Here is a 27,469-nt window from a genome sequence, read left to right on the forward strand (position 1 = left end):
TAACCCATTTTGCTTCTGAGCCAACTAAGGCTCCCACAAGCTATGTCATTACATGCTATAGCATTCAAATCCAAATTAAGGGTAAAATGACCAGATTAAGTGATAAAATTTACTCCAAATTCACCATGGGGATAAAAAAGAGGAACGAGATGAACAATCTTTTAAAAAACTTTATATACAATTTCTGTACACACACACATGCACATACACACATATGATATATATGTCATACACACATACTATATATATATAATCTGTGTATATATAAACATTTATACCTACATATAAATACAGTTAGATTCAATAATACTTAAATTCAACATATATTATCCAAGTTTAGCTACGTAAATTTCTTTTTTTTTAATCAATGAAAGACTCTTCACTAGAGATTCCATTTTGTGCCTTAGTATGAATAGTTTGGGGTGTGAAGGGTGTGAACCCAAAAGCATTTAAGATGAAATAATGACTAATTAGAATGATTCACACTATTCTAGCAAAATTAACGTGGATATGTAGAATTTCCTTATTCTTAAAACATACCTGTTATTTTTACTCCTTCCTTTGTTTCAGCTGGTATACCAACACCAAACTCATTTTCTCCAGAGATTCTGAAGTAGTAGATAGCTCCTTCTTGTAAACTGGTAACTTTGTAGGAGAGGCGGTTACAGTTGTTGGTCACAGAGACCCATGCTTTCTTGCTGGCCTCACGTTTTTCTATGTGGTAATTCTTCACTGGTGCTCCACCATCGTTTTCAGGAACATCCCAGGATAACACTGCAGACTCTTTGGTTACATCTTGCACAGTAATGTTGGTTGGAGGACCCGGGGTATCTAAAACTTTGACAACTAAGGTCAGTGAAGCAGCACTCAAAACATTCTGAATTGTTAATGTGTACTTTCCAGAGTCATTTCTGTTGGCATTTTCAATGGTCAGTGATGTACGAGAGTCTGTGGTATCAATATAAGCTCTAGTACGGAGGTCAGTGTCTGGCTTACTCCACAAGACATTGGGTACTGGTCTTCCTCGGAAAGGCACAGTCATGGTAAATGAGGCACCAGCCTTGACAATCAAGGTCTTCCTCATTTCACTGTCAATATCAAATAAAGGTTCTTCTTCTCTTTCCTTTGCTATCTGAGGGTCAGAGCTATCACTGGGGTCACTAGCACCAACCTTATTGACAGATTTTACTCTGAAAACATATTCAGCTCCTGTTGTTAGTCCGCTTATTGTATATTCTGTCCCCCGTAAGCTCTGAATGGAGGTTTTCCAGTCAGTGTCATCAGATTTTTTGTATTCTACAGTATATCCTGTTATGGGGGCCCCACCATCAAACAGCGGCTTAACCCAGGCAATAGTTATAGTTGTCTTGCCTGAGTCCACAATTTTGGGTTTGGATGGAGGAGATGGTAGGAACACTGGATCTTCTGCCCTAATTAAGGGAGAGGTTTCACTTGGAAGACTTAGGCCAGCAGCATTTTCTGCATAAACACGATATTCATATTCACATCCTTCCCGAAGTCCTGTTGATTTCACTCTCAGATCATAAACTGGTTTTTTGTTTACACGCACCCATCTTAGGCTATTTTTTTCTCGCCTTTCAATTATATATCCAGATATTTCACTACCTCCATCACTCTCGGGTCTTGACCAGCAAAGTGTCATAGATTCTTTGGTCACAGAAGTAATTTCCAAAGACGTGGGTGGACTTGGAACTGTAAATGGATCTAGTGCCTTTACAGCTACGCTCTCTAGGGGCTCACCAACACCATATTTATTAACACCAGTTACTCTAAATATATATTCATTGCCTTTGAGTAATTTGGTTACTTTACAGGATGTCGTCCGTAACTCTCCTTCACATATTGTCCATGCAAGGTGGCTTGTTTCACGTTTTTCTACGATGTAATAGTCGATATCTGCACCACCATCTTCTTGGGGACGTCCCCAGGAAAGAGAGCATTTCTCAGCAGTGAGGCCATTTATTTCAAGTGGTCCTGCTGGTGGACCAGGCTTATCAAGTACCTTGCAATTAACGGCCACAGACCGAGTGCCGGCAACATTCTTCAGTGTTAGTACATATTGCCCAGTGTCTCGTCTTATACAGTCTTTAACTGTTAACAAAGTATGATTGTCTGTTGAGATGATTTCTGTTCTTGCTCTTTCTTCAATTTCTATACCATCCTTGGCCCAGGAAATGACTGGCAGAGGTCGCCCTGCAATGTCTGCATTTATCTTAAGGACCTCTCCAGCTTTGACAACAATAACGTCTCGGAACTTGACATCCATCATAACTCTTGGAGCCTCAACATCATCTTTAACTATAATAGGCCCAGTGGATTCAGATGGCTCACTAACTGAGTCAGCAGCATTCCTTGCAAAAACCCGGAATTCATAACGCTGATCTTCAGTAAGTTCAGTTACTTCAAAGTATGTTTCTTGTATATTAGTATAATTGCACTTCAGCCACCGGCCATCTGGTAGTTCTCTGCGTTCAACAATGTATCCTGTGATCTTAGCTCCACCATCATAATGTGGTTTAGACCATTTAAGTGACACTGATTTTCTTGTGATATTTGTGACTTCAGGTTGTCCAGGAGGGTCACAAGGATCTCTTGCAGGGACTGGTTCACAGGATTTACTGCATTTACCAATTCCAGCAATATTTTCAGCATACACACGATACTCATACATCAGTCCTTCATCAAGGCCGGAGACTTTCATTTGAGTATCAGCAATGAGGATTTTATTTGCTTTTGACCAAAGAATGCTGCTTCTTTCTTTATACTCAAGATGATAGCCAATTACTCGACTTCCTCCATCGTTAACTGGCACTTGCCAGGTTACAAGCATGGTAGATTTTGTGGCATGCACAACTTTAGGGGTACCAGGAGGACCTGGGGGACTGAATGGATACGCTGCGACAACAGCTGAAGATTCACTGTAGGAGCTCTTTCCATAGCGGTTTTCTGCACAAACACGGAACAGGTACTCACTTCCTGTTGTCAGGCGAACTATTTTAATGGATGTTCTTGCAACTGCTTGTGAAACTACGTGCCACGTTGTAGAGGTGGTTTCTTTCTTTTCAACAATGTAATTGCTAATGTGGCAGCCACCATCATATTCTGGAGGATTCCAAGAAATGGTTATGCTGTCACAACTAACCTCATCAATACGTATAGGACCTGGAGGTCCTGGTTTGTCAAGGACAATTACAGTAATAGGAACTGTTATGGATCCAGCACTGTTTGAAACACACAATTCATAAGTTCCAACATCTTCCCTCGAAGCTTCCTTAATAGATAGTGATGTTACAGTCTTTGAAGAAGAAACATTGACTCTAGTTGTCTCTTTAAGAGTCTGACCATCTTTTTTCCAGTTCACAGTAGCTTGAGGTCTTCCTTTGAATGGCACATCAATCTTAAGTTGTTCTCTAGCCTTTACATTGAAAGTATGGAAAGGAAGCTCAACTGAAGGCTTTATTTCAATATCCCTTGCAATTACTGGCACTCCAAGTTGTCTTGGATCACTTCTTCCCTTTTCATTAACTGCAGCTACCCTGAAGACATACTCTTCTCCTGCAGTTAAGCCAGATATAGTTGCTTCTAGAGTCTTAACTTGTGTGCAGGTGCTCCACTTTTCACTCCCTTTAGTCTGCATTTCAACCACATAACCAGTAATTTTGCTGCCGCCATCACTTTCTGGTTTCTCCCACTTAATTGTAGCTGTATTACGGGTCACATCAACAAGAGTTACTCTTCCAGGTGGGAGGGGTGGTTCAGACACTTTAACGGGTTCTGTTGTTTCAGCTGGCAAACCAATCCCATATTCATTGGAAGCCAAGACTCGGAAGTAGTAAGAACATCCTTCTTGTAGATTTTCAATTCTGAAAGTAGTTTTAGTGCAATTATTTGTAACAGTAGCATAGGCTTTTCTTGTAGTTTCTCGTTTTTCGACAATGTAGTTTGTAATCTTAGCTCCACCATCAATAAGTGGTGGTTCCCAGGACAACGTCACTGAGTCTTTCTTCACTTCTCTTACAGTCAAATTCACAGGGGCACTTGGTGAGTCAAGAACTCTGACGTTAACAAAAGCTGTTTTGGAGCCACTATTATTTTCTAATGTCAGATTATACCGACCACTGTCAAATCTGGTAACATTATCAATCACCAACATTGTAAATGAGCTGGTCACCTCAATCTGAGCCCTGTCAGTGAGAATGCCTTCTGCCTTTTCCCATTTAACTTCGGGTTCTGGTCGACCTTTGATAGTGACAAATAAGCGTAAAGTAGCACTTGCACGCAGAACGACCACCTTTCTGAGATCAGCATCGAGTTCTATTTCTGGTGGCTCTATCCTCTCCTGAGCAACCACTGAACCAGGTAGAGTTGCAGGTTCACCTACACCTTCAGAATTGATGGCACAAATACGGAAGTTATATTCAGTATTTTCTTTAAGCTTGGTCACTGTGAACTGCTTTCCTTGTAATCCTGTTGGCGGAGTGCAGGTTGTCCATTCATCCGCAGCAGCTTCTTTGGCCTCTACAACATAGCCTTTAACAGGTGCACCACCATCATAAATTGGCTTACTCCATGCCAGGGAGACAGAAGATCTGGAAGTGTCCGTCACTTTTGGATTGCTTGGTGGACCTGGTGGATACAAGGCATCACATGCACGGTAGAAAACAGATGGCTCACTAGGTTCTCCCACACCAGCTGCATTTTCAGCAGCAACTCTGAATTCATAGGAATGGCCTTCGGTAAGACCAGTTACCCTGAGCCGGAGATCTGTTAATGTTTTCTTGTTGCACTTGGTCCATCTAACGCCTTCCTTATCTCGTTTTTCAAGAATGTAGCCCTCAATTTCAGCACCTCCATCATCTACTGGGCGTGCCCATGTTACTACCATAGAATCTTTGGTGATTGCTGAGACTTCAGGTGTTGAGGGAGGACCTGGTGGCTTATAAGGATTACAGGCTGTAACAGGCCCAGATTCCAAGGGCTCTCCAATTCCGTATTTATTCACAGCCATGACACGGAAAACGTACTCATTGCCAGGAAGAAGTTTAGTAACTTTGTAGTTAAGGGCCTGTACCTCAGTTGAAACCTGGGTCCAAGAGAGTCGGCTTGTCTCCCTCTTTTCAATGATGTAATGTGAAATATTAGCACCACCATCTTGCAAAGGTGGGTTCCATGCCAGGTAACATTTTTCCGCAGTAACTCCAGTAATTTTCAGAGGCCCTTCAGGAGGCCCTGGCCTGTCAAGTACCTTTACAGTGATGGGTATAGACTTTGTACCACCAACATTGCTGAGTTTCAGAATATATTGTCCTCCATCAGTCCGTATACAGTCTTTGACAACAAGAGTTGTTTTCTGAATAGTAGATTTAATTTCCATTCTAGCAGCTGTTTCTTCAAGTTCTTTTCCATCTTTTGACCAAACAACATCAGGTATAGGTTTGCCACGGATGTCGGCTTCAAGAACAAAAGTCTCTCCTGCATGAACAACGATGACATCTTTATATTTTGGATCCAGAGAGGCATTTGGTGCATCAATTTCATCTCTTGCAGTAATGGCACCACTACTTTCAGATGGTTCACTAAAGTTTCCAGCTGCATTTCTTGCAATTACTCTAAATTCATATCTTTGGTCTTCTACAAGTCCACTGACTGTAAATTCAGTTTCTAATACGTTGGTAAAGCTGGCTTTCATCCAGCGGCCGTCAGGTAGATCTTTCTTTTCTACAATATAACCTGTTATTTTGCTACCACCATCATAGGCAGGTTTCTTCCATTTCAGTGTGACATTGTTTCTTGTAATAACAATGGCTTCAGGGCGACCAGGTGGGTCACATGGATCACGAGCAACAAAGCATTCTGACACTTTGCTAGGCTTGCCAATGCCAACAATATTTTCAGCAGAAACTTTGAACTCATACTCAAGGCCTTCATCAAGCCCAGTTGTTTTGAATTTGGTGTCCTGAATGGGGGTCTTATTTAACTTGACCCATAAAATACTGTTCTTTTCTTTCTGTTCAAGATGGTAGCCAATAATTTTGGTGCCTCCATCATTAACTGGCTCATGCCATTGCACAAGCATCTGATCTTTTGAGATTGATGTCACAAAAGGAGTTCCAGGTGGTCCAGGTTCTTTAAATGGATATTGTACAATAACTGGCTTAGAATCTAGTGGGGCACTTTTTCCATACCTGTTTTCAGCAAAAATTCTAAACTGGTACTCCGTGCCTGTTTTCAGTTTGGTTATTTTAATTGTTGTTCTTGCAACTGTTGCTGATACCATGTGCCAAGTGGTGGTGGTTGTATCTCGCTTCTCTACAATGTAGTTGCTTATTTGGCAGCCACCAGTATAGGCTGGAGGTTCCCAAGATATGATTACAAAGTCTGCACTAACTTCATCAAACCGAACTGGGCCAACTGGAGGTCCAGGCTTTTCTAAAACAATAACACTGAGATTTTCTGTTGCTGTGCCTGCACTGTTTGTTGCTGTTATGGTGTATTTTCCAAAGTCATCTTTGTTACCTTCTTTAATGTGCAAAACAGTTGAGGTAGCTGTTTCTTCAACGTTTACTCTTGTTGTCTGTTTAAGAGGCTCACCATCTTTGACCCAAGAAATGTTAGGTCTTGGTCGGCCTATAACTGGAATTTCTATTTTAAGATCTTCTCCAGCTTGGATACTATATGTGTTAAATGGTAACTTTAAACTAGGCTGTATAGTCAAGTCCTTGGCTATGACAGGAACACCCAGCACTCTTGGATCACTTTTTCCTTTCTCATTATAAGCCTTGACACGGAACTGATATTCTTGTCCAGAACTCAAACCAGTAACAACTGCATTACAGACTTTGGATTCAGCCACAATGCTCCATTTTTCAGTTCCTTTGGGCTGCATTTCAACAACATACCCCAGGACTCTGCTACCGCCATCATGTTCAGGTTTCTCCCACATAAGTGATGCACTGGTTTGGGACACATCAGTGAGTGTAACCTTTCCTGGTGGGGAAGGAGGTTCAGCAGCTTTCACGGCATCAACAGTTTCCACTGGAACACCAACTCCAAATTCATTTTCAGCCATGACTCTGAAGTAATAAATGGCTCCTTCTGTAAGATTTTCCACTTTAAAACTTGTTTTGCTGCATTTACTACTCACATTAGCATACGCTTTTCTGGTTGACTCACGTTTGTCAATCACATAGTTCTTGACCTTTGCCCCTCCATCAATAATGGGTGGCTCCCATACCAGGAAAACAGAATCTTTTCTCACTTCTTTGACTGCCAAATTCTGTGGTGGTCCTGGAGTGTCCAGAACTTTCACAGTTACAAAAGCAGACTTTGATCCACTGCTGTTTTCCAACTTAAGAATGTATTTTCCAGCATCATTTCTATCACAGTTATCTATTGATAGTTGGGTATAGTTTACTCCCTTTTCAGTTTGGACCTTATCTGTGAATTCACCTTCCTCACGAGACCAAGTGATCTCAGGTGTTGGACGACCTTTGAATGGAATGTGAATTCTGGCAGATCCACCAGCTCTTACAACAATTCCTTTTCTTAATTCGGAGTCAAGGTCAAGTTCAGGTGCTTCAAGTTTATCTTCTGGTTTCACAGTACCAGGAACTGATGTAGCCTCACCTAAACCAACTTTGTTGAGGGCACAGACTCGTATTTTATACTCTTGGTGTTCAGTGAGTTTTGAAATTTCAAATCGAGTGACCCTCAGGCCAGTCTGTGGAGTAACTATTTGCCATTCTTCTTCATCTGCTTTACAGATTTCTACTACATATCCCAGGATCTCACTGCCACCATCATAGATGGGTTTACCCCAGGCAAGTGTGATTGAATTTTTAGTGGTGTCTACAATGTGTGCATTGGTAGGTGGGCCAGGTTTGAACACAGGATCACAGGCTTTATAGTAAACTGTAGCTGGACTTGGTTCCCCAACTCCAGCAGCATTTTCTGCAGAGACCCTGAATTCATACTCATGATCTTCTGTTAATCCTGTCACTCTTAGACGCAAATCTGTAATGCGGCGTTTATTACATTTTATCCATCGAATGCCACTTCTGTCTCTTTTCTCTACAATGTAACCAATAATCTCACTTCCACCATCACTATCTGGACGGTTCCAACAGACGGTCATGGAGTCTTTGGCAATATTTGTGACTTCCAAGCTTTTTGGTGGTCCAGGAAGCACAAATGGATTTTTCATTAGTACTGGTGCAGATTCCAAAGGCTCTCCAACACCATATTTGTTGACAGCCATTATACGGAAAATATATTCATTACCTTCTAAGAGTTTGGTAACTTTCAGAGAATTGGTCACAACTTCTGAAGCAACAACAGTCCAGGCAAGTCGACTGGTTTCTCGCTTTTCAACAACATAGTGAGAAATGTCACTGCCACCATCTTGAAGTGGTGGAGACCATGTTAAAGAGCATTTTTCAGAAGTGACTCCAGTAACCTGGACTGGCCCTTCTGGAGGTCCTGGTCTATCTAATACTTTTACATTTACTGGGAATGACTTAGAACCTGCAACATTGGAAGCTCTTAAAATATACTGCCCACCATCAATTCTAATTGCATCTTTTACAATAAGTAAAGCCTTGAAATCTGTGTTCTTTATTTCACATCTAGCAGATTCTTCAATTTCCTTATCTCCTCTTAACCACTCAATGGTAGGTAAGGGCTTTCCATGGACATCAGCCTCAAGTCTGAATGTTTCTCCAGCATTTACCACAATTGTGTCTCTGAATTTTGGATCCATTGAAATTCTTGGGAGTTCAACCTCATCCTTGGCAGTTATTGGTCCAGTACTGTCAGAGGGTTTACTTATTGCACCAGCTGCATTTTTTGCAATGACTCTGAATTCATATCTTTGATCTTCAGTAAGACCTGACACAGTAAATTGAGTTTCAATGACATTTGTAAAGCTGGCTTTCATCCAACGACCATCAGGCAAATCACGTTTCTCTACAATGTAGCCTGTAATCATACTTCCACCATCATATACAGGTTTGGTCCACTGTAAAGTGATTTCATTTCTTTTAACCATTATTGGTTCTGGGGTTCCTGGTGGGTCACAGGGATCTCTGGCTACATAGCATTCAGAATTCTTGCTTGCTTTGCCTACACCAACAATATTTTCAGCATACACTCTGAATTCATATTCAATGCCTTCTTCAAGATTCTGTGCTTTGAATTGGGTGTCATGAATAATAGTTTTGTTGACCTTTGTCCACAAAATACTGTTTCTTTCTTTTCTCTCCAGGTGGTAACCTATGACTGGGCTTCCACCATTGTTGACTGGTTCATGCCACTGTATGACCATGGAGTCTTTGGAAATGGCTGTGGCAAATGGTGTACCTGGAGGGCCTGGTTCTTTGTAGGGATATTGAGCTACAATTGGATCAGACTCTAAGGCAAAGCTTTGTCCATATCTGTTTTCGGCAAATATTCTAAATTGGTATTCTGTGCCAGTTTTCAGTTTGGTCACTTTGAGTGTAGTTCTAGCAACAGTAGCAGAAACAACATCCCATACTGTGGTGGTTGTATCTCTTTTCTGAACAATGTAGTTGGTGATTTGGCAGCCCCCTGTATATAATGGAGGGTTCCAAGATAATGTAATGCTTTCAGCACTGACGTCATCAAATTTAACAGGTCCTTTTGGAGGATCAGGTTTATCTAGAGTTACAATTTCGATGGATGCTGTCTTCTGACCAACAACATTGGCAACTGTGATTCCATATTGTCCACCATCATCCTTATGAGTTTCTTTAATACTGAGTGTGGTGAGATCCAGTGAATCAGTAACATTGATTCTTGTGGTCTGTTTCAATGGGAGACCATCTTTAGTCCAGGTAATGGTTGGCTTAGGACGTCCAGAAATTGGCACTTCTATTTTCAAATCTTGGCCAACCTGTACACTGTAACTACTGAATGCAGGTTTTACATCTGGCTCAATTACCAGATCTTTGGCAACTATTGGAACTGCAAGGGACCGAGGATCACTTCTCCCCTTTTCATTTACAGCAACAACTCTAAAAAGATATTCTTCCCCTTGAGTTAGGTTGGTAATTACTGCCTCAAGAGACTTTACTCGAGCACACTCTGACCATTTCTCACTGTGTTTAGCTTGCATTTCCACAATATACTGAATGATTTTACTGCCACCATCATGTTCAGGTTTTGTCCAACTCAGAGAGACACTGTTTCTGGTGACATCATCCACAGTTATTTTTCCAGGAGGTTGTGGGACTTCTGCAACCTTAATTGGATCAGCAGTCTGGGCAGGAAGGCCAATACCATACTCATTCTCAGCTGTGACTCTAAAGTAATAACTGCAACCTTCTTGGAGCTGATCGATTTTCCAAGAATTCTTATGGCAATTAGTTACAACAGCAGCATATGATTTTCTTGTGGCTTCACGTTTCTCAACAATGTAATTTTTTATTTTGGATCCCCCATCCAACAAAGGAGGTTCCCATGTAATTGATACTGAGTCTTTGGTGATTTCTGTGACTTTCAGGTTAACAGGTGGGCTTGGCGTGTCCAGAACTCTCACAGTAACAAAGGCAGACTTTGTTCCACTGCTGTTTTCTAATGTAAGCGTATATTTTCCACTATCATATCGGTTGACATTGTCAAGAACAAGAGAGGTGAAACTGCTAGTGACATCAATTACAGCTGCATCTCGGATTTCACCATCCATCTTTCCCCATTTAACTTCTGGTGTAGGACGACCTTTTATAGGAACAAATAACCTTAAGGAGCCACCTGCCCTTATATTTATGATTTTCCTTAGTTCTAGGTCAAGATCAATGTCTGGTGCTTCCAATTTTTCTTCAACTATAATAGGTCCAGGGACATCAGCATGTTCTCCAACTCCAGCTTTATTAATAGCACAGATACGGAAGTTGTATTCATGCTTTTCCAACAGCTTCTCTACTTCTATGTTTGTTTTATTAATTCCTGTTGGTGGAGTGCACATTGTCCATTCACCAACACTCACATCACATTTTTCAACAATGTATCCTTGGATTTCACAGCCACCATCATATATTGGTTTGCTCCAAGAAAGGAATACTGAAGATCTGGTAATATCTATGACTTTGGGGTTATTTGGGGGTCCTGGTTTGTAAATAGGATCACAAGCCTTTTGGTAAGCAGAAGGAGGGCTTGGTTCACTAAGTCCAGCAGCATTCTCAGCAGAAACTCTGAACTCATAATTGTGATTTTCTATGAGTCCAGTTACTCTCAGGCGCAACTCTCCAATCAGACGCTTATGGCATCTTGTCCATCTAATGCCTTCTTTATCCCGTTTCTCAAGAACATATCCAAGAATTTCACTACCACCATCAGATGCTGGTCTTTCCCATACAACAATCATTGAGTCCTTGGTCACTGTTGTGACTTCTGGAGCTTTTGGTGCATCTGGTACTACAAATGGATTTTTGGCAATTACTGGCTCAGATTCAAGAGGTTCACCAACTCCATATTTGTTTACCGCCATTATACGGAAAGTATATTCATTGCCTTCAAGAAGCTTAGTAACCTTGCAGCTGAGAGTCTGCACATTGGCATCAACTACAGTCCAAACTAAGCGGCTGGTTTCTCTCTTTTCCACAATATAATTTATGATATCACTCCCACCGTCCTGAAGTGGGGGTTTCCAAGCTAGTGTGCATTTTTCTGCTGTAACTCCTGAGATAACAACAGGTCCTTCAGGTGGCCCTGGTCTATCAAGAACCTTGACATTCACAGTAACTGATCTCTCTCCTGCAACATTTTTGGCCTTCAGTATGTAATTTCCACTGTCGACACGTACTGCATCTTTTACACTGAGACTGGTGGCAAAGTCGGTGCTCTTTATTTCTAATCGAGCTGTATTTGAAAGCTCCTGATCACCTTTTATCCACTGAATGGTTGGTATTGGCTTGCCATAAATATCTGCATCAACCTTGAATGACTCACCAGCATGAACCACGATTGTGTCTTTGTATTTTGGATCCATACTTATTCGTGGTGGATCTACCTCATCTCTAGCTGTTATTGCTCCTGTGCTTTCTGAAGGCTCACTAAACACTCCTGCGGCATTTCGGGCTATAACCCGGAACTCATATCTGTGATCTTCAACTAGGCCAGTTACTTCAAAATGAGTGTCAATAATATTTGTAAAACTGGCTTTCATCCAACGGCCCTCAGGCAATTCTTTCTTCTCAACAATATAACCAGTGATCTTGCTTCCACCATCATAGGTGGGTTTCTTCCACTGAAGAGTCACAGAATTCCTTGTGACAATGATTGCCTCTGGCCGTCCTGGTGGATCACATGGGTCACGAGCCACATAACATTCTGATACTTTACTCGGCTTGCCAATGCCCACGATGTTCTCTGCAGAGACTCTAAATTCATATTCAACACCTTCTTCAAGGCCAGTTGTCTTAAACTTGGTTTGAGGAATAGGTGTTTTATTCAACTTAACCCAGAGGATGCTATTTCTTTCCTTGCGTTCTAGATGATAGCCAATGACTCTGCTTCCTCCATCACTGACTGGCTCATTCCATTGTACTTCCATGCTGTCCCTGGAGGACAGTGTGACAAGTGGAGTGCCAGGAGGACCAGGAACTTTGAATGGATATTGGGCTACAATAGGCTCTGAATTGAGGTAGGTACTCTTTCCATATCTGTTTTCAGCTGCAATTCTAAACTGATATTCACATCCAGTCTTCAGTCTGCAAGCCTTTATTGTTGTCCTTGCAACTGTAGCTGATACAATTTGCCAGGTGGTTGTGGAAGTGTCCCGTTTCTCAACAATGTAATTATTGATAGAACTTCCACCATCATACTTGGGTGGGCCCCAGGAAAGAGTAATACTATCAGCTGTCACTTCATCCATTTTAACTGGTCCAGTTGGAGGCCCTGGTTTGTCAAGAACGATAACATTAAGGGTTTCAGTAGCTTCACCAGCTGAGTTAGTCAGTTTAACCACATAATGGCCAACATCTTCTCGGCAGGCGTCCTTTATTGTCAGTAGTGAATTATTTTCTGTGCTCTCTGCATTTACTCTAGTTGTCTGCTTCAGTGGTACATCATCTTTATGCCAGGTTACAGCTGGGGTAGGGCGGCCAATGAATGGAACATCAACTTTTAGTTCTTCACCTGCCAGTACAGTAAAAGTATTGAACAGGAGTTTGAAGGCTGGTGGAATGACAAGATCTTTGGCGATCACTGGCACACTCAGTTGTCTAGGATCACTGATGCCCTTTTCATTCTGAGCTGAAACACGGAAAGAGTATTCTTCACCCTGAATTAATCCGGTGATAGTGGCTTCAGTGACCTTGACTGTGGCACACGTGGCCCATTTGTCACTGCCTTTGCTCTGCATCTCCACAATGTAGCCTAGAATTCGGCTGCCTCCATCATGCTCTGGTTTCTCCCAAGAGAGTGACACACTATTTCTTGTGACATCCATCAAAGTTATTTTTCCTGGAGGAAGAGGTCGTTCTGATGCTTTCACAGATTCCGCGGTTTCAGCAGGCAGCCCAATGCCATATTCATTTTCTGCGAGAACCCTGAAATAGTAGCTACAGCCTTCTTGAAGCTGATCTACCTTCCAGGAAGTCTTGTGGCAGTTTGTTGCAACAGTTGAATATGCTTTTCTTGTTGATTCCCGCTTTTCAACAATATAGTTCTTGATTTTTGAACCTCCATCAAGGAGAGGTGGGTCCCATGTGAGTGTGACAGATGTCTTAGTGACCTCTTTTACCTTCAGATCCTGTGGAGGGCCTGGTGTATCGAGAACTCTAACATTGACAAATGCAGACTTGCTGCCTGAACTATTTTCTACAGTTAGTATGTATTTGCCACTGTCAAATCTGTTTACATTTCCAACAATAAGCAGGGTGTAAGAGCTTGTGGATTCGATGCTAGCTTTATCTAAAGATTCTCCATGTTCCCGGGCCCACTTCACCTCAGGTGCAGGCCTTCCTTTGATTGGAACAAAAAGTCTCAGGGTGCAGCAGGCCCTTATAGTAACAACTTTGCGCAGGTCAGCATCCAGTTCAATTTCTGGAGGCAGCATTCTGTCTTCAGCCTTCGGAGTTCCAGGAACAAGGGCAGGTTCCCCAAGTCCTTCGGAATTCATGGCATAGATGCGGATCTTATATTCCTGATTTTCTGTGAGGCCAGTGATAGTATACGAAGTTGCCTTGAGTCCTGCTGGTGGAGTGACAATCTGCCATTCGTCTTCCTCTGGCAGGGCAATCTCAACCATATACCCAGTGATTTCTGAACCACCATCATAGATAGGTTTATTCCAAGCGATTGAAATGGATGATCTGCTTGTATCTAGAACACGTGGGTTACCTGGTGGTCCAGGTTTAAACACAGTGTCACAAGCCTTGTAAAATGGACTGGTAGGACTTGGTGCACTAATTCCAGCAGCATTTTCAGCCATAATCCTGAACTCATATTCATGTCCTTCTGTCAGTCCAGACACTTTATATCTTAAATCAGTAAGAGTTTTTTTGTTGCATTTAATCCAGCGTTGGCCAGCTTTATCACGCCGTTCCACAATATAATTGATGATTTCACTTCCACCATCAGAATCAGGATGTCCCCAGCAGACAACCATCGAATCTTTAGTAATAGTTGTCACTTCAGGGTTTTTGGGTGGATCAGGGGGTCCATAAGGATTCACTGCAAGCACAGGCTCTGATTCCAGTGGCTCTCCCACTCCATATTTATTTACAGCCATGACACGGAATATGTATTCATTGCCTTTCAAGAGTTTAGTGACCTTTAGCTTTGTTACTTGGACTTCTGAGGCTACATTTGTCCATGCCAATCTGCTGGTTTCACGTTTCTGTACTATGTAATGATCAATTTTGGCACCTCCATCATCCAGTGGAGGCAACCATGATAGTACACACTTTTCTGATGTCACTTCAGTTACAGCCAAAGGTCCTTCAGGTGGGCCTGGTCTGTCAAGAACTTTGACATTGAAAATGTGTTTAGCAAAGCCACCAGGATTAGTTGCTGTAAGGGTATAGGCACCACTATCCCTTCTTGTTGAATCTTTGTTTACCAGATTAGTAGAGAAATCTGCAATTTTTATTTCTAACTTTGCTGTGCCTTCCAGCTCTTTTCCATCTTTGGTCCATTCCATTGTTGGAGGTGGGCGGCCTGAAACATCAGCTTCCAGTCTGAATGCTTCACCTGCTTTTAATATAACCGTGTCCTTAAATTTAACATCCACCTTTATCTTTGGTGCTTCAACATCATCCCTGCAAGTGATAGCATCAGATGGCTCAGAAGGTGGACTGATGGCACCTGCAGCATTTTTGGCGATCACACGGAATTCATATGCAGCATCTTCTGTTAGGCCACTGACTGTAAATTCATTCTCCAAAATGTTGCTGAAGTTGGCCTTCAGCCACCGTCCATTAGGAAGGTCTCTCTTTTCAACGATATAACTGGTAATTTTAAAGCCCCCAGTATATTCAGGCTTAGCCCATTTAAGTGTCACCGTGTGTCTTGTAATATTTAGAGGTACTGGTTTTCCAGGTGGGTCAATGGGATCCAGAGCCAACATAGGCTCCGATGGCTTGCTTGGCTTGCTTTTGCCTGCCATGTTTTCTGCAATCACCCGGAATTCATAAGCAATACCATCTGTAAGTCCACTCGATTTGAAAATGTTGCCTGGTACTAAAGCTTTGCTCACAGTCTGCCAGAGAATACCATTTCGTTCTTTTCTTTCAACATGATATCCTAAAATGGGGCTTCCACCATCAGACAGTGGCTCATGCCAGCTAATTGTCATGGAATCCTTGGTAACTGCAGTTACCTGAGGGGTACCAGGAGGTCCAGGAACCTTAAATGGATAGTTGGCAACTATACATGCTGATGTGATGCCTGGTCCAACTCCATATCTATTCTGAGCTTTTACACGGAACTGATACTCTAATCCAGTGGTAAGGCGGGTGGCTTTATATGTAGTACGTATAACGGTGGTTGCTAACTCAACCCAGGTAGTACTGTCAGTCTGTCGCATTTCCACTACATAGTTGCTTATTGGTACACCACCATCGTCCTCCGGGGGGTCCCAAGAGAAGGTTACAAAATCAGATGAAACTTCATCAAATTTGATTGGTCCAGTAGGTGGCCCTGGGATATCATGGACTTGAATGGTGATGACATCACCAACCTCTCCTACAATGTTCCTTGCTGTTAATGGATAGGGCCCACTATCACTTCTGACACACTCATTGATATTTAAAATGGTTGAAGTCGCTGTGGTTTCAAAATTAACTCTCTGTGTCTGTTTAAGAAATTGGTCTCCTTTTTTCCATGTCACTGTGGGCTTCGGTCGACCGAGCACTGGAATTTCAACTTTGATGTTGTCACCAGCTTTGGCAATGACCAGTTTCTGATAGATGCCACGGAGATCCAGCTCTGGAAGCATTGTCTGCTCCTTGACAATGACGGGTCTGCTTTCTCTAGGGGCACTTCTCCCCGCGCTGTTCACTGCCATCACTTGGAAGGTGTATTCCTCTCCTTCAGTTAGATTCCTCACAACACATTCTAACCCTTTCACGGTTGTGATGTGGGTCCACTGGTCAGAGCCTTTTCTTTGGGCTTCAATCACATAGCCAGTGATCTTGCTGCCACCATCGTGTTTGGGCTTAGGCCATGCTAGGCTGACGGTGCTCTTAGTTATGTCCATGATGTTAAGGCTGTCTGGTGGAGATGGTGCTTCAGAGGCTTTTACAGGCTCTGTAGTTTCTGTTGGCTCACCAATTCCATATTCATTCTCTGCCATCACTCTGAAGAAATATTCACACCCTTCAGACAAGCCGGTAACTTTATATGTGCATTTATGGCACTTAGTGGTGGCTGTGGAATAAGATTTCCGTGTTGCTTCACGTTTCTCTACAATGTAGTTAGTTATACGTGAGCCTCCATCTATCAGAGGGAGGTCCCAGTGCAGGGTGACACTGTCCTTTGTGATGTCTGTAGGCCGCAGGTTGAGGACTGGGCCTGGTGTGTCCAAGACTCTGACGTTCACAAAGCCACTTTTCTTCCCAGCCGGGTTTTCAATGGTCATGACAAATTTACCGGTGTCGTATCTGTTACATTCTGGGATAATCAGAAGAGTAAATGATTCCGTATTTTCAATGTTGGCTCGGTTTTTCAGGTTGATGTTATCTTTGGTCCATGTCACTTCAGGAGCAGGACGACCTTTAATTGGCACAAATATTCTAATACTGAGTCCTGCTCTAACAACAAGTGTTCTTCGAAGCTCGGCATCTAGTTCAAAATCAGGAGCCATTTCCCGTTCTACGATTTCAACATCTGGAATCACCGCTGGCTCCCCAACACCTGCATCGTTGATGGCACTGATTCTAAAGTTGTATTTTTCTTTAGTCTGAAGATCAGGAACAACGAACTGAGTGATTCTGAGGGCGGTTCCTGTGGTATCTTTTATCCAGGCCTCGTCTCCTACTTTTTGATGCTCCACGACATAGCCAGTGATTTCAAGTCCACCATCATAATGAGGCTTGCCCCATGCCAAAGAAGCAGATTTCTTGGTAGTATCAGTGACATGCGGATTTGAAGGTGGTCCTGGAGGATCTGAGAAAGAAACAAAGACACAAAGTATATATTCAGAGTTTGGCTTTTGGATAATTTAGATAAAATATTGGCACTCTGGAATGAACGGTATTGAAAAAGACAAATACTAACATGCTGCATCTTTCATCAGAACAGAATTTGAAGCCTCACTGGGTGGACCAATTCCTGCTCTGTTTTCTGCACTGACACGGAATTCGTAGGTGCTTCCTTCTTGCAGTCCTGTTACTTTGCATCTGAGATCGGAAACTGGTGTTTTTATTGCTCTCACCCATCGCAGGCTTTTCTTTTCTCTCCTTTCTACATGATATCCTGTAATTTCGCTGCCACCATCATCCACTGGCCTTTTCCAGCTGACAGTGGCAGTGTTCTTAGTGACATTTGATACCTCTGGTTTTTCAGGAGGGCCAGGGGGACCTGAAAAGGAAGAAAATTTATTAGAAATCCATGATTTCCTAAACTCTGCTATAAATGTTTCCATGTCAATTCCCTCACATGTTCTACATACCAAATCTGTCTATCATTTTGACAGGTTCAGACTGTACAGGTTCTCCTTTGCCATAGTGGTTTACAGCTGAGACCCGGAAAATGTATTCATTTCCTTGGATAAGTTTGGTTGCCACATGCCTGCAAGACTGAATATCTTCAGAAACCACTGTCCACAAAAGTCGGCTGGTTTCTCTCTTTTCAAGTGTATAGGACTTAATTGGTGAGCCGCCATCTTCCAAGGGAGGTGTCCATGTAAGTGTTGCTTTTTCAGCAGAAACATTACTGATTTCAATAGGACCTGGGGGACCAGGTACATCAAGGACTGTTACCTTCACATGTTCCTCCTTCGTGCCAAAAGGATTGGTAGCAGTGATGGTGTATTCACCGGCATCTTTTCTAGTGGCATACTTGATAGTAAGCATGGAAGATGTTGGGGTTGAAGTTATCTGAGTGATATCTGATGGTCTAATGTCTTTTCCTGCCTTGGACCAACTTGATTTTGGAAGGGGTTTGCCAAGAATGCTAATGGCATTCAAAACAATGGTATCCCCTGCTTTAATTGTTAGCCCATCTTTTATTGTGGGATCAAGGACAATTGTTGGTGCCTCTGCAAAGAAAAAAAATACACTTTAATCAGAAAAGGAAGGAGGCTTAATTTGCTTTTTTAAAAAAAGTACACAAAAAGTAAAATGGACCTACCATATTCATCCTTGCAAATAATGGTGTCTGTACTTTCTGATGGAGCACTGATAGCACCTGCTGTATTCTTTGCTCTAATTCTGAATTCATATTTTCCACCCTCAACAAGGTCAGTTACAGTAAAGGCACATTCTGGGACATTAACATGGTTGGCTTTCATCCAAGACTTCGAAGGTAGATCTCGCTTCTCCACTATATATCCAGTTAACTTATGACCACCATCATATTTAGGTTCAGTCCAAATAAGAGTCACTGAATTCCTTGTTACGTTAATAACCTCAGGTTTTCCAGGAGGATCTAAAACATAAAAACAAAACCAGTCAAACAATACCAGTTTTCTTCATGTAAAACATGCACCTGGGTTTTCTTCATATAATGACTTACCAATCGGGTCCAGTGCCACGACAGGCTCTGATGGTAGGCTTGGCTTGCCCACACCTGCTAAATTGATTGCCATAACTCGGAATTCATATTCAAGACCTTCAGTTAATCCTGTCACTTTAAAGTCTCTCATCCTGATCGGAGTCTTGTTAGCTCTCTTCCACAAAAGGCTGTTTCTTTCCTTGAACTCGAGGTGATACCCTACAAAAGACCCAGGGATGTATCAAGTATAAATGCAGCTTGATTTTACTATATATATGTGTTGCCCAAATTATTTATACATATCCATATATATTGAACAAGTAATCATTCTTGCTAGTATCTATACTTTTATTACCCAAGCATAGTGCCATTTTTTTTCCCTCTTGGAATATGCATAGTTGTTGTCTTTTTTGGTGAACAATTTTAACTTACAAAAATAGATATTATAATTAAGAAATACTTTGTTAACTATTACATTAGATTTTTCAATAAAATTAAACATTAACCATATGCACTGAAAGAAAAACACATTTCTGTATAAGCAGATAATGTTATCGATAAGCACATATTCAACTGTTCTCAGGGAAATATTTGTGAGGAATCTTGATGTAAAAGCTGCAGGATAAGAACAAACAAAATACCTGTAATTGGAGAGCCACCAGTTTTCTTGGGGTCAGTCCAAGTTAGAGATACTGAATCGTGTCTGACATCCACAATATTGGGAGGTGGGGGAGCATCAGGCACATCTAGAAAAAAGTAGATAATGCAAGATTTATAATAAGCCTCAAAACCGTGTTTTGCTTTACGTCTTCTGAATTTAAGACACTTACCAAATGGATGTCTCGCAACAATTGGCTCTGATTTCAGGCCTTCCCCTACACCATATTTATTTTCGGCACTGACCCTGAAGGTATATTCCATGCCCTCATGAAGTCTGGTTACTCTAAAGGTGGTTTTCTGGACAGCTGAGGCACACGTCACCCACTTGTTGTTCACAGAATCCCTCTTCTCTAGGATATAGTTGGTGATTTCAGAACCTCCATCATCCTTTGGAGGAGCCCACTTTAAGGTCATGGCTTCTGCTGTGACTTCATCAAATTTGATTGGTCCAGTGGGGATGCCAGGCTTGCCAACGACCTTTATGGAGATAGTTCCTTCCTTGGTGCCAGCAACATTCTTAAGTGTGATTGTGTATTTTCCAGCATCAGATTTTTGGCAATCGTACACTATAAGAGTTGTGTTAACTGCAGATGACTCAACACTGACTCTAGTGTCAGTTGCTAGAGGATCTTCCCCTTTCTTCCAGGAGACTGATGGAGCTGGCTTGCCTTTTATGGGGATCTTAAGCCGGAAGTTGCTGTTTTCTTTAGCCAAGTAGCACAAATCAGGTAGACCCTTTAAGTCAAGATCAGGAGCCACTGTAAAATAGCAGAGATAAATTACTGGTATTTTTAAGGCCAGGCAATTAACTTTTTCACATAGTTCTAGCTTTTAATGGATTTTTAGATAAGCTAGTGAGTAGGACACAAGAGTGCACTTTCGATGACAATAAAGGAAAAATGAAGATGTGTGGATAGAGACTTACCAACATCATCCCTTGCCACAACAGTGATTTCGCTTGGGGTTCCTTCTCCATTTTCATTCTCAGCACTCACTCTGAAGGTATATTCCTTCCCTTCAGTCAAATCTTTTGCAGAGTACTGTAGGCTTAAGGATTTCATAACTCGTTGCCACTTATTTTCTTCAGTCAGGAAATCAACTACATATCCAATAATCCGACTTCCACCATCACTATGAGGCTTTTTCCAGCCAATGCTACAAGATGACTTAGTTACAGACCTCACTTTCAGGTCCACAACTGGTCCAGGAGTTTCTAAAGCAAAGGAGAAATGATAAGTGTAAGCCCCATATAACAAAGGAAGGATGTAACTCAAAATGATGGGATGATGGTTCATTTGCTTACGGGAAGCTTTGACAGCATCACGAGTTTCACCGGGATCACCAATGCCATACTCATTTTCAGCAAACACTCGGAAGAAGTAGGATTTTCCCTCCTCCAAATTAGGTACTCTGAAGCTTGTTTTGGAGCACTCAGTTGTCACTGTAGACCAGGATTTCCTCTCTGCATCACGTTTTTGTACCACATAGTTTATGATGGGGCTTCCACCATCAATAATGGGAGGCTCCCAGGTAACATAAGCAGAGTCTTTGGATATTTCCTTAACCGTCACATTGACAGGTGGCCCAGGAGTATCTGGATAAATAGTAGGTAAATAAGAAATGAATGTGTAAAAAATACATAAGCTATTTTAAAATAGATATGATTCTTTTTTGAAATAGACTTACCAAGCACTTTCACAACAATGGTATATTCCTTTTTACCACAGCTGTTCTCCAAGGTTAAGATATATTTTCCTGCATCATATTTGTTCACATTTTCACAGCGCAAGAAAGTGTCAAAGTCAGTTGACTTTATGTCCAGTCCAATCCTGTCTCTTAGATTGACATTTGGTTTAGACCAAGTAATCTTTGGAGGTGGGCGTCCTTTTACTGGTACATATAGTCTCATAGTAACTCCAGCACGTAATATGAGTGTCTTCCTTAAGTCCGCATCAAGTTCTCCCTCAGGTGGAACTGTTTAATTTTGGGTGAAGAGGTTAAATAAAAATTTAATAGTCAAATGTATTTCCAGGGACTGGCTTATCACTCCTAAAATACATTTATTTTCTAGAGCTGATTTCTTGTTCTTTAAAACTTCCTTAATACAATCCTCAAAAGCATTTTTCTGTTCTGTACTAATTATTGATCTTTCCATTTTCCACTATGCTTTAGGCTTAACCAGGTTTTCCCCCCGGAGGATCTGTACCTCCTCTTTCATGGGCCTTAGGTACTCTGAAATGCTACATATATTAAAAGGAAAGCAGACGATTGATTTTTGGCTCCCTTTCATTCTTGTTTTTTCCTTTCTATATTCCATGAAGGTATTCTGCCACATATTCTAGCTCTCTTTATTATTTCATAGTAGGAAGAAAAGTACCTGGAGGGTGACATATAATATCAAGTAATTCAAATAAAGGGGAAATTATCATGGAGAATAAGCAAATAGAAGAAATAAGAAGGGAAATTAAGATGGAGAGCCCACCAATCACATACTTAGGGAGATGGTGGATTGGAAAACAGAAACCCTAAACATAGTAAATAGCTCACTACTTAGTTAAAAGGCCTCTTTATTCCTAAAATAAAACTATTACATTCCAATAAAATTATGTCATTTCATGTCTTTTGAAGACATGAAATTCTTATGTATATGAAAAGCTTTTCAAAACCACAAATCATGTGCATTTGATTTGCCTGTTCCACAATACCATAAAGTACCCACCCAGCTCTCCTAAAAAGTACTCTTGGAGTTACCAACTCTACACCTTGTAAATAAATTAATCTACCTAAGGGAGTTCTATTCTCCCTCTTAGAATATGATTAATAAGAAAAGCCTTATGTATTCCCCCTGGTAATACTTACTTAAGATGTCCTTGGGATAGTGTTTATCTGGCACATCACTGGGGTCACTGTATCCAATCTTATTAACGGCATACACACGGAATTGATATTGTGTGTCTTCCATCAGGCCAGTAACCTCAAAGCGGGTTTTCTGTAGATTCTGTGGTAAGTTGCACCTCACCCAGTTATCAGACTCAGCCCGTTTTACTTCAACGAGATAACCAATGATAGGGCTGCCGCCGTCATAGGCTGGCTTGCCCCAAGATAGACTCACGGAGCTACGAGTTGTATCATATACTTTAGGGAAAGCCGGTGGGCCAGGAGGATCTGAGAATAAATAATGATAGGAAATTTTCATTAAAACCTCCTTCCTGGGTGTTTAATGCTGCTTTTAACACAGGATATGGAACTCGTTCACGAACACTTACACTGAGGGTCCCGAGCATAAGCGGCCTTAGATGCGTCACTGGGTTTGCCTGGTCCAGCTTTATTTATAGCTGTGACACGGAACTCATATTCGGTACCTTCTTGAAGACCTGTTGCTTTTAATGTTCTTTCTATTATAGGTTTTCTGTTGACCTTAGTCCAGTTAACAGCCTGGGTTTCCCGCTTTTCAAGCAAATAGCCAGTGATGGGTGAGCCGCCATCATCTGCTGGTGGCTTCCAGCTGACTGTCATGTGATCTTTGGTTATGTTGCTAATAACAGGAGGATCACAGCGTCCTGGTGGGTCTGCAGAAATTGATTGAAAAGTTAATTTCCCAGGCTAAAAGGTAATATTTAAAAAATAAAATGAAAAACCACTGGGAAATGTTCCTACCATATGGGTTTTTGGCAATTGCTGGTTCAGTGAAGACTGGATCGCCTACTCCATATTTATTTTCAGCACAAATACGGAACTGATACTCATGGCCCTCTATAAGTTTCTCCACGCTGCAGCTGGTGATAGGCACAGTTGCAGAGACTTGAGCCCAATTGGGCCTGCTTGTTTCACGTTTGTCAACAATATAGTTGGTGATTTCTGAGCCTCCATCTTCAAGAGGCGGTTCCCAAGAAAGCATTGCACGATCTGAATACATTTTATTGATTTTAACAGATGCTGGAGGACCCGGTTTATCTGAAAGAATAAGGAAGAAGAGTGAAGTATTTCACTAAAATATGTGGAATGGGGAATGAGTATAGAGTGGAGGTCTGGAGACCTGGGCTGCAGTCTGTCTATTGTCAATTTCCTATATGACCTAGGAGGTTAGTTAATTTTTTAGAATCTTAGTTTCTTCATTTGTAAAATTAGGTAACTGAAATGTGTGATTTCTAGAGCTCTTTTTAACTCTAAAACATGGTTCTGTCATAAGAACAATTCTGTGCATAGGAAATATACATTAGAATATGTATGTCTTCTCCCACATTATTTTGTAAATCCTATTTACATCCCATTAACCAAAGTAAAATATGGGATTCCAATGAAGTTTATTAGTTACCTAACACTTTAAGCTTAATGGTGGCTGATTTAGAACCACTTGAATTTTCAGCAGTAATGGTATAGTCTCCTGAGTCCTTCCGGTTCACGCTGAATAGCTCCAAGGTGCACAGATTCCGCTGCATGGCCATCTTTATGCCTTCTGCTGGTTTTAGCAGTGTGCCATCTTTCTTCCAAGAAACCGTTGGCATTGGTTTACCAAAAACAGTAGCATCCAAGCAGACATTAGTTCCAGCTTTCACAGTAAGCAAAGATTTCATAGCCACACTCAGGTCTATCCTGGGAGGGACTGGAAAGAAATGAGATAAAGGACTTAATATATGCAAAGCTATATTATGTAATCTTTATTAATAATAGTGGGAAATTCATATGCTGCCTCTTTCAAGAATGGAATTTTAGTGTTATTTCATTTTGTTTATTTTTAATAGACAAATAGTAACTGCATTATTGAATAACTATTGAAATTATATAGTTGCCACAGTTGTGTATCCTGCATTTTAGTTTAGCATGTTATTATGATTCTCCATAATCATAATGTTTGTGTCTATATACAAAACATCATTTTAATTTTCCTTTTTTCCTTAGGTGTATATTTAGTTTTTTATTAGGAAAAATAACCATCATGAATGCTGTTACATCTTTGCTTATAATACTCAGCAGAATCTTACCATTTTCTGCGAGGATAGTCACTGGATCAGAAGGTTCAGAAGGTGGGCTAATGTTTACCGCGGTCCTGGCAATAGCTCTAAATTGATACTGAGCTTTCTCTTCTAGGCCAGTAGCTGTGTACTCTTCCTGGGGAATCTGGTGAGGTGCAGTATTGCACCGTACCCATTTATCACCAGGAAGTTTGCAAGCTTCTACAAAATAGCCAATAATTTTACTGCCTCCATCATGCTTTGGACGAGCCCAGATCAGAGATACAGTACTCTTGGTGACATCAATAACTTCAGGTTTCCCAGGAGGATCTAAAACAAAAAGAGGTACACTCACCATTTATCTTACCAGCAGAAGTTTAAACTTCCATATTTCACATTATCATCCCTGCTGCTAAGTAACAAGCTCAACAGGATGACAATTACCCCATTTTAATAACCGTCCAACTAGTATGCACTTTTGAGTCCTTGCTGTATGCTTTAAAGGAAATTATATGTCCTTTTCTTTTTTTAATATGTCATCTTCATTGTAAGAGATAGAACATATTCTTAAATGGGAGTTGTAATCTTCAGATCTCTACTACTGTCTATGTCTTGGAGTCCAAATCTTAGACTCTGAGATTTAAATGTGCCTCCATAATACTAAAACAACAACAACAACAACAATAAAAAAAAAACCCAAAACTTACCAACTGGCATTCTTGCAGTTACATATTCTGTGGGTTTGCTGGGTGGGCTGGATCCAGCTTTGTTTAGGGCATAGATTCTGAATGAATACTCAAGACCTTCTACAAGGCCAGCACAAGGATATTCAGTCGACCGGACAAGAGTATCATTGGCTTTCACCCACAGCAAACTGTTTCTTTCCTTGCGTTCAATCAGATAACCAATAATAGGGCTCCCTCCATCACTGTCTGGTCTGTCCCAAGCAACAAAAATACAGTCCTTGTTGACTTTGGTGACTCTTGCATTCTTTGGTTCACTAGGAACACCTGGAGATGAAGACAAGGAAAATGTCAGTTTCTACATTAAGTAACAAACTAGAAAGAAAACATAACTTTTTTTTCTCCTTCACAAAAACATACCAAATGGGAACTGCGCAACCATCTTTGGAGATGTGAGAGGCTCTGAAATGCCAAATCGGTTTTCAGCACGGACCCGGAAGATGTACTCCTGGCCTGGGATCAGCTTTCCAACCCTGCAGGAAGTTTTTGTGACTGAAGCTAGAGCCGTGACCCAGTCACCTCGGCTTACATCACACTTCTCCACTATATAATTGGTGATGTTACTGCCTCCGTCCTCCAGAGGGATGTGCCATGACAGGGAGCAAGCATCAGCGTCTATATCAGAAATGTCAAATGGAGGCTGAGGGGGGCCGGGGGCATCTGCATGAACCAAGAGGAAGGAAATGTAAGAACAAGGATTTGATGCGTAAAAATGTTTCTGAGCTTCATATTTAGATGGCCGTTTGTCTAATACTTAACTTACCCATGACTACAACTTTGATTTTCTGAGTGTCTGTCCCAGAACTGTTCTCTGCTGTGAGGCTGTAGTAACCACTGTCTTTCCTAGTCACATCTTTTATTATCAGAATTGAAGAGCTGTCTGCTTTATGCACTGCCAGGTGGCTGGATGTGACAACTTCATCTTCTCCTTTTTTCCATTTACAGGTGGGATGAGGCTTTCCATACACATGGGCTTCAATTCGGAGTTTTTTCCCAGCTTTGATAGTAATTTGCTCTGGCATTAGGATCTTTGGTGGCACTGAAAGTAAAATGAAAAGATATTAATTTGGGGAAGGTGGTTAAGTTTCTTCTGGTGGAGAACTATACTGGTGCAAATTAATGCTTGTATTACCACCAATTTTTTTTTATATATATACTTTAAGTTCTGGGATACATGTGCAGAATGTGCAGGCTTGTTACATAGGTATACATGTGCCATGGTGATTTGCTGCACCCATCATCAACACATCATCTACATTAGGTATTTCTCCTAATGCTATCCCTCCCCTAGCCCCCCACCCCCCTGACAGGCCCCAGTGTGTGATGCTCCCCTCCCTGTGTCCATGTGTTTTCATTGTTCAGCCCCCACTTATGAGTGAGAACATGTGGTGTTTGGTTTTCTGTTTTTGTGTTAGTTTGCTGAGAATGATGGTTTCCAGCTTCATCCATGTCCCTGCAAAGGACATGAACTCATCCTTTTTTATGGCTGCGTAGTATTCTGTGGTGTAAATGTGGTGCCACATTTTCTTTATCCAGTCTATCATTGATGGGCATTTGGGTTGGTTCCAAGTCTTTGCTATTGTGAACAGTGCCACAATAAACATACATGTGCATGTGTCTTTATAGTAGAATGATTTATAATCCTTTGGGTATATACCCAGTAATGAGATTGCTGGGTCAAATGGTATTTCTGGTTCTAGATCCATGAGGAATCGCCACACTGTCTTCCATAATGGTTGAACTAATTTACACTCCCACCAACAGTGTAAAAGCTTTCCTATTTCTCCACATCCTCTCCAGCACCTGTTGTTTCCTGAATTTTTAATGATCACCATTCTAACTGGTGAGAGATGGTATCTCATTGTGGTTTTGATTTGCATTTCTTTAATGACCAGTGATGATGATGAGCTTTTTTTCATA

The 27,469-nt window shown here is 41.3% G+C and overlaps 1 protein-coding gene across 1 annotated transcript in view; it reads right to left on the bottom strand.

Annotated features, from left to right (window-relative positions):
* Positions 1-27,469, bottom strand: part of TTN (titin) — a 278,608-nt gene that overhangs the window by 32,727 nt on the left and 218,412 nt on the right. Inside the window, exons 292-309 of the mRNA XM_030802350.1 lie at positions 26,313-26,588; positions 25,910-26,209; positions 25,514-25,816; positions 24,837-25,136; positions 24,170-24,457; positions 23,512-23,808; positions 23,121-23,423; positions 22,714-23,019; positions 21,541-21,828; positions 21,158-21,448; positions 20,780-21,067; positions 20,025-20,612; positions 19,836-19,940; positions 19,216-19,413; positions 18,832-19,128; positions 18,152-18,739; positions 17,758-18,060; positions 541-17,646 (exon numbers count right to left, since the gene is read on the bottom strand). Coding sequence (XP_030658210.1) covers positions 541-17,646; positions 17,758-18,060; positions 18,152-18,739; positions 18,832-19,128; positions 19,216-19,413; positions 19,836-19,940; positions 20,025-20,612; positions 20,780-21,067; positions 21,158-21,448; positions 21,541-21,828; positions 22,714-23,019; positions 23,121-23,423; positions 23,512-23,808; positions 24,170-24,457; positions 24,837-25,136; positions 25,514-25,816; positions 25,910-26,209; positions 26,313-26,588 — 22,425 coding nt within the window. The remainder of the gene's footprint in view (positions 1-540; positions 17,647-17,757; positions 18,061-18,151; positions 18,740-18,831; positions 19,129-19,215; positions 19,414-19,835; positions 19,941-20,024; positions 20,613-20,779; positions 21,068-21,157; positions 21,449-21,540; positions 21,829-22,713; positions 23,020-23,120; positions 23,424-23,511; positions 23,809-24,169; positions 24,458-24,836; positions 25,137-25,513; positions 25,817-25,909; positions 26,210-26,312; positions 26,589-27,469) is intronic.

This window comes from Nomascus leucogenys, chromosome 22a (genome assembly GCF_006542625.1).
Source record: "Nomascus leucogenys isolate Asia chromosome 22a, Asia_NLE_v1, whole genome shotgun sequence".
Taxonomy (NCBI): Eukaryota; Metazoa; Chordata; class Mammalia; order Primates; family Hylobatidae; genus Nomascus; species Nomascus leucogenys.